This window comes from Arachis duranensis, chromosome 7 (assembly GCF_000817695.3).
Source record: "Arachis duranensis cultivar V14167 chromosome 7, aradu.V14167.gnm2.J7QH, whole genome shotgun sequence".
Taxonomy (NCBI): Eukaryota; Viridiplantae; Streptophyta; class Magnoliopsida; order Fabales; family Fabaceae; genus Arachis; species Arachis duranensis.
In genome coordinates this window covers 27,134,953-27,150,212 of record NC_029778.3, presented here as the reverse complement: position 1 = coordinate 27,150,212, position 15,260 = coordinate 27,134,953, and the positions used below count along the sequence as shown (strand labels likewise).

Sequence of the window (15,260 nt, the reverse complement as noted above, 5' to 3'; positions counted from 1 at the left end):
TGCATAAATCCACTTCCGGGGCCCACTTGGTGTATGCTTGGGCTGAGCTTGATTAATTCACGAGCTAAGGCATTTCTTGGCATCAAAATCCAGGTTATGACGTGTTTTGGGCGTTCAACTCCGGATAATGACGTTTTTCTGGCGTTTAACTCCAGACAGCAGCGTGTACTTGGCGTTTAATGCCAAGTTACGTCGTTATTCTTCGAATAAAGTATGGACTATTATATATTGCTGGAAAGCCCTGGATGTCTACTTTCCAACGGAATGCATCAACTAAAAACTGTTGAAAAAGTCGTCGAGAATACAACAAAACACCTTCACGACTTGATCTATGCTGAATTCTAAATGCAAAAAAATCCCTCATGCTAACGTAGGAGCTTTCCTGTGTAGAATTTTTCGGCAATTTGTTTAAAAGGATATTTTCTCTCCAGCCGTCTTCACCATAAGGGAATAGTAAAGGATATTGTAATCCTAAATATGATGGGTTGAGTTCTGAAATTCGTTGAAGTTGGCCAGATTTTGTTTCGACAATAATATCTCTTTCTTTTGTATTTGAATCAAAATCTCCAACAACTAAACCTGCAACCTCATCAACAGATGGTAGATTATATCGCCTTCCATCTTTGCCCCTTTTCCCAATAAGACGTAAACGAACATTAGTTTGTGGATTAGTTCTGATTACGTCTCTTACCATGCGAAAACTTTTTGCAAGAACGTTATGTTGATCCAGCATTTCAATAACATCAGATATGATCTCCAAATTCCATTGGTTGGTTTTGTTGCCAGAGCTGTCAAAAAGAATTTGTTGTTGTTTAATAATTATGCTCACTATCAAATAAAGCTTAATAAATAGAGGCAAGATTGAAGTAATACTAAATTAATACCTAAGAATGGAACTGCGATTCTTGATCTCATTTTGTGTATCATAGATGTAAAGTTGTGCAAATTTTGCTGAACTTCCCTCTTCTGGTAATAAGCTTCCCATTAAATGATAATTTTGACCATGTAATATAAATGTAGGAGGACCCCTCGTGTGGTTAATACATCTATCTATTTTGCCACCCAATGAAGTAAAAGCAAACATACTATTGTATGTGCGCGTATTTTTTTGAAAGTGATTAGCCTTTGCATCACAACCAAAAATTAGATCATTCAATATTTGAGGCGCCTCCTGTAGTCTAGGTAATTCAACTTGGCCCTGACGACAACACAAAGTGAAAGTTGGAATCCTTGCATTATAGTTTTTGTTAATTCGTTCTTGATACCAAAACTCAGCTCCACAATGTCGGCATTTGAAATTCGGATCTCCAAGGTCTAGATAACCTGTGATATGAAAAATATAGTGAGTTTGAAATTCTATAGAGCTATTTTGAAAAAAGCGGGAATAATTCTTTTAACTATTAACCGTGTGGGATTGGTTCTGAGTCATTATGAATATCGTGCTGCTGGTCTGGTTCTCCTGTAATGTAATATTATGATTTTGTTAGTAAGGCAGAAGGTAGCAAGTTAACTATTTGTATGTGTGAACCGAAACAAAGTTGAAAAATGTTCCCCACTTTTTAATTTAATTCAATTTAAACATGACATGAAATTGATAACTACTTAAACAACACAATTTTACCTTGATTCTCTTCTGCATATGATTCATTTTGCCTCTCAATATTGTAGTTCTGTAGATTGGGGTTTGATAAATAACTCATTCTATGATCTGTTAAAGAAAAATAAGGTAGTTATTATTTGTAAGCCAACTTGTAATAGAGATATGATTGTTGTTAAATATCTATCATATATGTACTCTTAAATGGATATCTCATGGAAAGAAAATATGGGCGGAGGTATTTTTAATTTCATCGATTACATCAATTTTAGCAAGTGGGTAAAAACTGAGTAGTTTAAAAGGCTTAAGGTTAGGTAATTTTAAAGGCTCAATTTTTTAGTAAAAGAAAATGAGCATGTGTTATTCTCAGTTACGGAATAGTGATGTTTGTTATTAATATGGATTTTTTTTAATTTCCAATTGCAAATCGGAGGCTCAAATTTGGCTGGCACGAAAAAATCGAATGTCCAATTTTTGACAAAGTAAATTCAAATTTATGAGAAAATAAAATTGAACCTCCGATTTATGCAGGGTCATTATTTTTTATAAATTTAAAGGGTAAACAAATCGGTGGGTAGGTTTTCTAAAAAGGAAAATAAAGTTGCAGAAAACCTAAATCTGAGAATAGGTTTTGTGAAAGAATTTTGAAAAATTGAAAGAATCCAAATATGAGGGTAGATTTTGTGAAAAAGAATTTCAGAAATTCAGAAAATCCAAATAGGAAGGTCCGATTTTTTGTTTCCTAAATCTGACCATCTGATTTGTTTGTCGCTATCTTCCACAACTAATGATAACATACCCAGCTCCAATATTAATGGGAAACATCATTCTATCATCAATATGAAGTTAAAATATCGATTTTTAACTTATCGTAATACTTATAGAAGTCATGACAAAATGATAGACACGGAATGAATTTTTTTTGCAATAATTTTTATTGGTTTTGGCTTTATTAGGTATTTTGACAATGTTTTTTATGAATTTTTTTTGCAGCTGTTAAGTTTAATTAAGTAACACAATTTTAAGACCAACATGACATACCATCTAAAAAAATCATTTATGCAAATCATAATAACTAATAGAAGTCATGACAAAATGATAGACATGGAATGAATTCTTTTTGCAATATTTTTTATTGGTTTTGGCTTTATTAAATATTTTTACAATGTTTTTTATGAATTTTTTGCAGCTGGTAAGTTTAACTATTCAAGTAATATAATTTTAAGACCAACATGACATATCATCTAAAGAAATAGGAAGTTCTAATAAGAAAGACATAAATAAAAATTTTAGAAGTAATTAACTTTCTGACCTGGTTGAAGCCCAGGTCTTCCATTATTGAATTCAAATGATGGATCAAATGTGACATTCGATACTTGTGTTCGATTTACTGCAGAAGGCTTTTGTCCATTGATCGATTGAAGCTCTTTGTCATTGTTTGTCAGATTTTCAATAGTTGAATGGTTACAAAGAGCTTCTTCTGAACCTTAAAGAAAATGAAATCCATCTTGAGATATTCATTTAGTATTGCAACTATGCAATTTCAAACTGTGGCTTCTAATTTACCTTGTATGATCAGATTAATATTCTGTTTATAGTTAGTAGCACTTGGTTGAGATTCAAATTCTACTATACCAAGTTTATAGCCAACCATGTTAGCTTCAGTCATGGTGATCATGGTCTGGTTTGCAGACAATTTTTGATCTGCAAAATAAAAAATTCATTACGATCTCATAAGATCTATAGTAATCAATCTTTGGGGCAAGATTTATTTAAAAAATTGTAATAATGTGTTATTTATAGGCAAGATTTATTTAAAAAATTGTAATAATGTGCTGTTTATAATTATAGTTAAAGATTAGCTACACAAATTTGTGAATTTACAGTCCACATGGATATCTTTATTTACCCTCCATTCCTTTGACTTTGAAATGTACATAGATGTCTTTTTCTTTCTACCTTCATGCGTAGTGTGGAGTTTCATATTGTTTAATAGTCAGTCTTAGTTTTAGGCTTATTGCAAGTGGTGTACGCACATCATATGGCAAACTAAAAACCGAACAAAATTTAATGAATTTAAACATATTAATTATATATATATATATATATATGTATAGACACACAATTGAAGGAGATATATATGAATGTATAATTTTATAGTGTCTTCAATGAAGAATACTTTTACCTGACTGCACCACAGACATAGCTTTTCTAATTAGTGATGGATCTGTTTTCTGATTTTTTCTTGATGAGTGTTTTGCTGTTGTATTCTCTGAGCAACCATAATGTAGACTTTGTGCATTTGCTGTAAAATTGAAAAATATAATTAGTGTACAATTAATAAAAGAAATTGGTTTGATGGAAAACTTTGCTTAGTTTATAAATGATATAAATGTTTAAGAAGCATAAACTGTGGTAGATATGAAGTGTTACCCATGTTGTATTGCTGCATAAGTTTATTTTTCTTGACAGCTAACCTAAGATGTCTGTCCTTTCGTGCTTTCTTCATAATTTCGAAATTCACTGCATGGAATCAAGATTCAGTAAAAGAGCTGAAGTTAACAAATAAAAATTAATAAATAAAATTCATTAGTTAACTCCACCTTAAATCAAAGAAAACTTCCATATAAAATAATTGACTTTTAGGTTGCTAAAGCACACGGCAAAAAAGCAGTCCTAATTATAATTCTACTTTTTTAAGTGAAGCATAAAATTTGTATCCAATGTAAGATATAAGAATTTTAAAGATAAATGAGATAAGATGAGCAGTTCCAATTACTTAAATTAGGACACGTTTTGTTATGTTTATTGCTAAGATTAAGCATGGAATACTTGATCTGTTTGTTAGCCACCTTATCAATTTGAAAATAAACACAGCATACCACTATCTTTTCGTATTTAAAAATAATGAAAGATTATGTTGATTTCTCAAAATCAGTTGTGTCATTAGTGGCTAATTTTAATAGTATAGTTCAGATTAATATCATTCGTCCCCTGTCCAATTATCTTGCAATATTCAACTCAAAAGCATTTGAGAGAAAGAGCATAGGATAAAAAAAAAAGAAAAAAAAGATACATAAATTCTCAATAGACAAACTTAATGCCAGAGCTCCATGTCTCAGTCCTTCAAATTGTAAATAGTTATGCAGAAAATATAATTGTAAATTATTGACCTGTTGTTAATAAATCTTTCTTTCTCAAAGTTAAAATATTATCTCAACATTAAAAATACAAAATTGTTAATGCAAACATTTTTTAGTAGCCTACATATATCATTGTTTAAAAAGTTTGATCGTTGTTACTTCATTGATATAGTAAAGGTGATGAAATTAATACTCAAATCAATGTTGGCTATTTTTTTCAGAGCATATTCTTTGTTTAATTTCAGTGAATTACTTGTCTATGTACTCCAAATATTAGTGTTATGGCTAGGTGTTAACTCCAAAAATGAAACATAGTCTTGTTATTTATCTTCTATATCTGCTATTATAAAGTATAAATAACTGAGTACACAATCATTTTTGCTTGAAGACCCAAAAGCTAATTTTTGCTTGAAGACTCAAAAGCTAAATTTCAGATTTACCTTTCATGAGCAGTGTAATGTTTTTGAATATTCTTAAAATTCTGCAGCACTGGTTTGGCTATTGACCGAATGCTTCTTGTGAATAAAAACATGATGGTGAAATTTGAGAGGAAAAAAAATATCGTTGTCTTATTTGAAGAAGGGGATTTAATAAAATGATTGGATTTTTATTTAAGTGGAATTACTTTATAATAGTTGGTGCTAGTGGGAGGATTTTAGTCATACAGTAAGATATTAGTTGTAATACATATTTCTTATGATGCAAAGATTTTTCTCCTAAACTACAAATTTTGGATCATTCTAATTGATATGAAAATCTATTATACAAATTAGAAGCCTTTTATGTATGAATAACATTATATATAAACATAAATTTTTGCCTGCATAACCTGTTTACTGTGAGTGTATTTAAGTGATGAATTGTAATGTCTATAAGTTGTTCATCATAACAATGAAGGCTACCCATGAATTATGTTGACAGGCAGAAAATGTTGAATGCAACTGGAACATAAATATTACCATTTTCTAACTCAATCAATGGTTGTCGATTCCTTAAAGAAGTTTTCCCCATCCTTTCTATCGTTGAGGATTCTCCTCCCCTGGTTGGTGGTAAAATGGCAGGAGAATTTTCTGTATGCGACATAAATTAAAAAACAAAATACAAAGTATCGATAAAATTGCTTACCTGAATATGTGTTTTTGAGAAATAATTAAGGCAACAAATAAAAAGGGTAGTATGCGGTGGAACCTTGTTGTAGAGCATAGTTTAATCTCCTTTTCTTTTGAGCTAGAATGTGATATCTACGTTGTCTTGCCTGCTTCCTATCATCTGGTTCCATACTACAGAATTGATTTAGAGCAAATATTTTTACTAAAACGGGTGTGTAATATTGCTACTAAGCTACTTCTTTCATGTATTTGTTTCTAAGCACACTATGAAGAAGGAAGAAATCAAACGTTTGGTTCTATTTAGACTAACAGCAACCAAGTCTAAGAGTCAGTAGCAAATTCACTCTCCTATTAAAATTAAGTAACTCAAATTTTGTATTTTATATTTTCTTGAAAAGAATAGTTATAAAATACCAATATATTTGTAGATGTGTGACCCCAACACTGTATCAAAAGCAAATGAGTTACTGTAAGGTTAAGTTACTAATTTATTTGGCAAAATTTCAAGTGATTTTTGTTTAAGATATTTTGTTGGAAAAATGGAACAAATAGAATATTACTTGTTTACTTTGTTTTTATTATTTGGAAAGAAAATTTTGGTGATGTATCAGTACAATATAGAGCCACTCAAATTACTGACGTGATGGTTCCATCACAAACTGCAGCTTTATACCATGCGTATGGTATCTTGTTTATTAAGTGTAAATTTGGAAAAAAGAATGAACGTCCTGTTTTTTACAAAAAATAATTTCTTACTTACAAAAGATTTGTGAAATTAAAATGGTTTTATCAAGTTACTTAGTTCCAATTTGATCAAATTTAAAAAAGATTCGTATCATTGAATCCTGTCAAAACTATATTCATGTTTGCTGCAACTACCCAAGACAAAATAGCATTAATTGTCCTAACTGTATACATGATTTTATCCATATAATTACATATATATTTCTTGCTATAACATAAAATAACAACAAACAGGGTAAAACTGTTTATAAGGCAACTAAACTGGAAAAATTCCTATGAAATACTCATGGATGAGCTTCACTTCAATAGCTTGAGACCACTGAACACAGTGAACATGATGCCTCTCATATTGATTTGCAATATGGAATCTTGATAAAACAATTTCCTTCAAATCAATCCCAGTTTGTTTGGTATCATCAGCTAAACTTATAAGATCATTATCAACAAATAACTTGGGATTATCATATGTACTCAGCCCCTTCAGCTTCAAAGTTGATTTCCATTTAAAGCAGTCATCCTTTGTATTTATAATGCTCCATATGCATATAGTATAATTATTTTCATCTTTTGGGTGAGATAAAAAAGAAACAAACCCCTGATATTTTAGTAGAAATTGACATTTTGATCTATATCTGTCACGTATGGGAAGGATGTAAAAAGTTTTCTTTATGATAGAATAAATCAATATAGAATCTGCAAACTGATAATCTTCACCAGTGAAATGAATCCAAAAGATCTGACCATTTTCAGCAACATAATCAGGCCCAACCTTTCCTCTCATACCTTCACTTGCACTTATTTTGGTCCATTGTTGATCTTCAGAGGAATAGACACTATAGAATATTAAATCTTCCTGCAAATTCCTTTTGAAGGTGTGAAGTATGCAATAATGCATGCTTTTCGGAAAGTAAGCAAAAGCAAAAGCTGGAAAAAAAACCTTGAACCCCAAGAATTTTGGTGGAGGAATTTGTCTCTTTGATCTAGTAAATGCATTCCAAACTATTATCTTTGCTTCATGTTGCAACATGTTATAAGAAAGACATATATTGCCATTCTCTATGCCTATTACCATCAGTTTGTCAGCATCACCCAACTCTGCTAGCAGTGGAAAAAATAATAGATTACCTCGTTTTGGATCGAGTCTAATGAAGCAATTTTTTTTCCCTTTCCAGGATGGAAAGAAAACATGAATTAGAATGGAAGGATGAGCCTTTGAGAACAGTTGATAATACTTTGAGACAAACTCAAAAGCTGATAGCGTTTTTCTCCAGTCATGTGACAACAATTTGCACCTGCACACTGTAGCAGGATCAGTTTTGCATAAAATATAGATGATTAAATCTTTAGGTAATGAAGGTATTGCAAGTTTGTGAGCTACATCATAGTTTTCCATGTTACAAAGAGAATATCATAAGTTTTTTTCTTCCAATTGTGAAAGGCTGAGTTTATCGAAATAACTAAAAAGAGAGGGTTAAGGTCAATTGGAAGAAAACCACTTGAACAGCTGGGGTGGATGTAGCTTATTTTGGCCTTATTTTATCATATAAGTAAGTCAAATATGAAAATTGATATTAATATTATACCTGTTAAAAAATAATTTTTAATCAAAGTTGCATTTAAAGAAATTCAGTCGGTGAGGTGATTGTTCTCTGAGCAGATAAGATCACAATTTTGTGAAAACATGATGTCATGGGCTATATAGGTCTTAGTGGGTAATACCCAATACAATCACTCATTAATTAGCCTAACTCAGTTTTACAAAGGAAATAGAAAAAGATGGGAGTTTAGTTACTTTATCTCTTTACTTATAACTAAAATTTGTTTAACTGTCCTAAACCAAGTCTTCTACTATTTTAAACTAAGTTAGCGGAAGTAGTTAATATTTAGTATAATAACTATATATATATATATATATTGGATATAGAAAGGTAACTTCACAACTAAAAAATATTAAACATTTTAAATAAATATTGACAATACATTAAATAATAGATATTTAGTAATATGTTTAGGAATAATTTAATTTTTTGTATAATTTTTATATAGTTTTTGTGTAAGTATTTTCGAAAAGTTTTTTTTTGTTATCAAACAGTAGATTAATTATCGGAATATTGATCATATTTGTATATACCTTAATAGTGTGCAATAAATATTTAGTAATAATTTTATTTTTTGTATCATTTTTATATAGTTTTGTGCAGGTATTTCCGAAATTTTATTTTGTTATCAAACAAAAGATTAATTATCGGAAGATGCATGATATTTGTATATACCTTAATAGTATGATGTTTTGGGAGTTTTGAATTTTATTATTTGTAATTTTTTTTAAGTTAAATAAATTTTATATCTTATACTATATCAAGGTTTGCTTTTGATTAAATCACTGAAATCAATGTTTTATTATGATAGTAATGAAAGCTTTTTTTTAATTAAACTACACAGATCATGACTTATTATTTTTATCTTTTTTACTTCATTGGCATACCAAAAGGTTTGAAGTTTATAATCCTATCAACTATTTGTATTTTATTCTGAAGTTGTCATTAGTTAATCTCAATGCATGAACTCTGTTTCTACTTTAAATTATAGGCTGTCATAGGTAGTTGATTTATTTTATTAACCAAATACTACATTAAATTTTGTTTAAAAAAAGTTTAAAATGGTGACGTTTCTTATTTTTCTGCATTTGCTCTTATAAAGCATGAAAAATTGAGTACAAATTAATTTTCACTTGAAAAGGAGAATTATTAACTTCCTAATAATTTTCAGGTATAGTTTATAATATTTTATGAAGTTGATTAATTAATACTTGATTTATATGAAAAGATTAAAATTTTTTCTGATATCCTACTAAAATTTATTTATCTTGAATTTAGTTAAACTCTTCTTTTATTACAATGGTAAAAGAAATTTTTCATAAAACTTTGTTGATTACCAAAAGTGTTGAAATTAATATTTTATACTGAAAAAATTTTAACATGAAACTTGTTTTCTATGCTTGATCATATGAAGCATATAAATAGTTGAGTACAAAATACATTTTACCTTACAAAGGAAATTATTAAATTTCTTGTAATTTTCATGTATTATTTATAATATTTCTGAAAAGGTTCATTAAGTAATATTAAATTTAAAAGAAAAAATATTTTTTTAGATTTCTAATATTTAGTAAAAAAAAGTTTAGTTTCATAAAGAATTTGGCAAAAAATATTAAATTGTTAAAATAAAGATTCATAACACTCATGGCACTTATAGCTTTCTAGTACTCAACTTAATTGAACAACAAATATTTAGTAGCTGTTTTATTCATATTTTAGAATCTTTATTAATTTTTTTCATGCATGTAATCTTTATTAATTTTTTACTCTTTATAGTAGTTTAGGAAGCTTCTTTCTTAATGTCACCATTTTTTATTATGAATTTGGATTATTTCTGGTAGGTAACTTTTTTTTCTAAGTTGAAAGTTTGAAAAATAATATTATCAATTGTTATGAAAGCTCAGTTACCTCATATGTTGATTACTTAATTATGCCAACAAACATCACACGATCACTATACGAACATGCTTATTCAACAGCAAAAACATAAACATAAAATACATAAGTAGAAATGTCTAAAAACATCTCACACAAGCAACATGACATAGCAACAACAAACACACATTCCATTACAAACCTAGAAAGAAAGAAAAAACTTAATTAGAATCACACCAGATGCATAGACCTAACACAATACGATCATTAAAGAACCAAACTTGCATATCACACCGGGAATAGTCCTGGTAGAATTTGTGTAGTGTCCATAATTTGACTACATTGTCATAATTAACCCATTGAAGAGTCTTCTTTGAGCCAGTAACTGGACTATAACGGCGTATATGAAAGTGAGTGAATCTGAAGTCATGTATATCTTCAACTTCTAGATGTCTTTCCTTAATTTGAATAATATCATCATCAACAATGGTAGCAGGTATGTAAGACGGCCCAATGCCACTGTAGGAAAATAGTTTAGTCCAGTTAAAGCTAGAACTATTCTGGTCAAGTTGCCAAATGACTGAGTTATATGAGTAATCATCACCAATATTAGCAGCAACACATAGGTGCCCACTTCGGACTAAAAGAGTATGGGAACCTTGAAGTCCTTCATTTGGAAGTGAAATCTGATCAAAGGAGTAAGTGATAATATTGAAAGAAACTATATAAGGAGGCTGAATATCCTCTTCGTCAGTAATGACACTAACCCAATAAACAACACCATTAACTGACACATAGGCTGGATTCAACCTACGTGCATTCTCTGGGCATGGAACTGTAACATTCCAGTTTCTTCTAAAACTTGTGTACATGGTTAAAACACATGTGGAGCTATCTGGATTTTCCATGTACACGTGCAGCAGAGCATAGTCAACCGTGTTTGGATAGTACAGAAAAGAGTAAAGAAAAGCACAACCTTCACAGTAATGTTTATTAGGGTCAGAAATGATTTTAGAGTAACGGGAAATCGGATTCCAGGTGAGCAAGTAGCTTTTGTTACCCATAGAAGAGTAGCGTATACAAACAATGCCATTTTCAACTCCAACTATCTGGAACCAACCTTCAGCAGTTAACAGGAATGGGAAGTGAAGTGGAGAAGTCTCACCAGTTAAGGCACTCATATTCATGACCCAGTCTAATGACTTTGTCCAATCAGAAGAGTAGCCAAAGTGAGCAAAGATGGAACAACCCTTGCTCTTCCACCTTCTTGCAATCTCTTCTAAAAAAGCATATGAACTGAGATTTTTCTCCAAAACCTGCATGTTGCTCGAGTATTGAGAATGGTAGATACATCACACAAATAAAAAATTTCCAACATAATCTCCATCGGAAGATCTGGAATGTTAACCCTTTTAGGAGGAACATCACTCATGGTGGTATTTTTAGTAATGAAATACTGGCTTATTGTAGAGGCGGGAAGAAGGATCAGTAGAAGACTTATTTGAGTGTTTTAGTTTAACTGTGAAGACTTATTTAAGTTCTGATATAGTATTTATAGAATGATGTATGTATCACTTATAGGATAATAATATTAAGGTCACCTGCCTAATGCCTTTGAGTAAACTAAATATGGAAAAAAAACAATGCTATCAACAAATAGAAAAAAAGAATATTCATTGATTCTCAGATTAATGTTACCAATTAATTAATGAAAAAGAGAATGCTTGATCCTATTTGGTGAAGACATGTCAATGTTGGAGATTGTTTTTACCTCAAATTATTTTTTGAAATGCAATTAAGTTGTGAAATGGACTATATAAGTTAAAGCATTGCATATGTGTTCCTTGACTTAATTCTACTTATATCCTTTGCTTCTGCAGATATATACTACATTGTTGCTTTGTTTTTTTAGTAAATAGATAAGCTTTCTTTATTCATTTATATAACTACAATATTATAATAAACTCCTTTATTGTTAAATTAGATCAACAATATATGAAATGGGTAATTATTTGGCCAGTCAAATCATTGGGTTTCACCAGGTATTAATACATAATCTAAATTGAAAAAATCCCTGATGCAATTTTCATCGATTATTGGGTTTACTTCAATAAGCTTCAGACCACTGACACACATTTAAAGAGATAATACCTCTCATGTTGATATGAAACCACTCATTAATTGAAGATAGTAAAGAAATCATTTCTAGATACTTTATCTCATCTCTTTAACTAAGGTTTGTTTGGTTCTATTGTTCAAGAAATCTTTCCCAAGGTGAGGCTATTTCGAACTAAGATATTTGGAATAGTTAATATTTAACTTAGTAGGGAAAACAATCTTGTCTTATTTGTATGGAATTTACTATAAGTCTATAACAATATAACTTTATCTTCAATTTGATAGGAAACAGAGAACTTGACATTAATATTAAGAGATATTAATTACACAACATCTTTTTAAATAAATAGAATAATATTGATTAGATGGAGTACATAATTGATTGCCTAAGATGATAGGACCTCAATTTGAAGGTTACTATAGTATAGCTCTAGAGAAATATTTTACCAACTGTATTTTGTTTAGCATAATTAGCCTAATTGTTTGCTTGTAGAAGTCATTGGTACTCCAATAATGATTGATAAATAGTTATGTTAAATAGTATTTTTTTTAATTAACATTCCAAACTAAAATAATTGTGTATTTTTTTCTCAATTATCATGTTAATAAAAAGTTAAACATTTTTGGTCATAGATATGCTCTTATACCTTCATATAAGCTCTCATAATATTAAAGTAAGAAATTTTTTTGGCGTTGTAAATATATATGCATATTCTGTACTTTTATAGATCCAATTCTAATGGTTACAATACTTCTCATTGCATTTTTTATAGTGAAAAGTTTTGTTTACACTGATCTTTTCATAGGTAATTAGACTTAACTATATTAGACACTCAAAAGATTAAGTGATATGTTATTAATAAGCATGGAGATGCACTTACAAACATGTTCACCGTAAACTTTCAAACCATGATTCAAGAACTCTCAAGACATATAAAATGTCAAAGCAATAGAATGTATAGGAACTATATACCTGTATTCTCGCTTATCAATCTGATGAGAAAGTGTTTTAAATAAGTTCTTTGAAAGAAAGTTTGTAAACATATAAATTGCAATAGCCAATAAAATGTTAGATTTGTGTTGAGCTTTATTCATCAATAAAGAGACTTCCATATGATAGAGCATAACTACATTAAGCAAGAAAATAAACATTAAGTTGGCAATAAAAATGCCAGCCAAGTTAAGATATTTATTAACCTGATAAATTTATACCACTAAGCAAATATGTTAGTTTCTTTTACAACTTACTTATTACAGTACTTCATATTATATAAAAAAAGGAACTTAATTAGATTATAATATCAGGAAAATAGTAGAAAATGACAAACTCAAAGAAAACATTAAGGATGTAAATTACAGCATTGCTGATACAAATGGATCCCAATTTTTGAAGCTAATTTCAGCATATATGCTATATCAGTTAGGAAATACATATAAATTATGATATATAGTTTCTCATAAAGACTTTAGAATAACATACAATAGTTGTTAAGACCATGTATATATACTAAACTGGGACAATAGTGTTAAAATTCAAATTCAGTGATTTAATATACGTAGAAAGTGGGAATTCCACCACTTTAAGTGTTCTTCTCTGCTGATTTTTTGTATCTAACTTGGTGATGGTGAACTGAGTTCCTCTAGTTGGTTGAGAAGTATCTTTAACTGTTATCAAATAATCATGAGTCAAATACTCTGGAGATTCTGCTGATCCATGACCTCGAAACTGAGATGACAACTCCCAGGAATATCCTTGATTGCCTTCTTCAATTTTCCAGATGAGCCACCTATAACTGTCTGATTTAGCATGAACAGCAGCATAATACAAACAACCTTCACAGATTAAAAGCCGCTGAATCATAGCTCTGGCTTCCACAGGGATCAAAATGAATCCAAACTGATTGGTAAAAATTGAAAAGTGAACAATACACTGTGGACTTGTCTGTGCATGATTGTTCCAATTCAACCAATAAACGATGCCATGGTTAACAACATACCTAGAATCAACACCCTGAACATATGGAGGGCAGGGAAAATTACTATCCCAATGGCCAGTCACTGATGAGTATGAAGTCAACCATGATTGTGAGTCAAGAATTTTCTTCTTATAAATATTTATCCACACATACCCAACCGAATCAGGAAAGTACAGGAATGCATAAGTGGAGGCACAAATACAACAATGATGTTGCATAGGATCCGGAATTCGTGTTACCTGATCAGTATTAGGATTCCACACGATGAGATTACTTGGGTGACTAATGCATGAATACCTAATGGCCATGCAGCCATTATCAGTACCGATCACCTCGAATTGGCCCTGAGAGTTCCTCAAGAATGGGATGTGCAGGCGTTCATTCTCACCAGTATCCACATTAAATCTAAAAACCCAACTCCCCAATGATCTTCGTCCTTTGACACCAAAGTGAACATAAATGGAAGCTGGCCTCTTCTTAGCAGCATGTAGATGCTTGAAGACAAACTCCTCGGTCCCCAGCTCCCAGTTCTAATAGCTACACAGGGTTCTGCTACGACCAATCGTATTGACATCGGCTCTAGCAAAAATCTCCAATATGAGGTCGTCTGGCAGCAATATTTGTGGTTTGGAAGGTGGATTAGCCATTCTAAAATTTGGTTTGCTGAAGGAAGAAAAGAAGTCTATTACCACTGTCAATTATATGTATAACTCGAATATAGTAGAATGTATATGGCTACTTGTCATATTAAGAAAGAGACGCTAACCTTATATAAACTACATAAGTGGTATGTTACACAGGGGCATAATTACTTGGGGTTATACTTTTCAGGTTATTTTTTTCATATCCAAATGTTATGAATTAGGTAACAATAATGGTTGCAGGAAAAAAAAATTTATTACTAAACAACTGTTCAAGTTTAGTTATAGCACTACTAATCCGGTTTGGTTATTTCAACTTAGTAATTATATTTAATAAAGAGATTCAGAAGTATATATTTACACACAACAACATCCCAAAAACTATAAGTAATCAGGTTCACTTAGTTGATATTAATGCATGGTTTAAGTAAGGGTCAGATAAAGCACCACTTTGGAAAA

At 30.4% G+C, this 15,260-nt stretch overlaps 1 protein-coding gene across 1 annotated transcript in view; it reads right to left on the bottom strand.

Moving 5' to 3' along the window:
- Nucleotides 1-11,388, bottom strand: part of LOC107458395 (uncharacterized) — a 24,975-nt gene extending 13,587 nt beyond the window's left edge. The window contains exons 1-9 of the mRNA XM_016076602.1: nucleotides 10,317-11,388; nucleotides 3,164-3,301; nucleotides 2,910-3,083; nucleotides 2,639-2,641; nucleotides 1,622-1,708; nucleotides 1,406-1,459; nucleotides 1,266-1,323; nucleotides 885-977; nucleotides 580-788 (exon numbers count right to left, since the gene is read on the bottom strand). Of these exons, the coding sequence (XP_015932088.1) occupies nucleotides 580-788; nucleotides 885-977; nucleotides 1,266-1,323; nucleotides 1,406-1,459; nucleotides 1,622-1,708; nucleotides 2,639-2,641; nucleotides 2,910-3,083; nucleotides 3,164-3,301; nucleotides 10,317-11,388 (1,888 nt within the window). The remainder of the gene's footprint in view (nucleotides 1-579; nucleotides 789-884; nucleotides 978-1,265; nucleotides 1,324-1,405; nucleotides 1,460-1,621; nucleotides 1,709-2,638; nucleotides 2,642-2,909; nucleotides 3,084-3,163; nucleotides 3,302-10,316) is intronic.
- Between the last annotated feature and the right edge of the window lie 3,872 nt (nucleotides 11,389-15,260).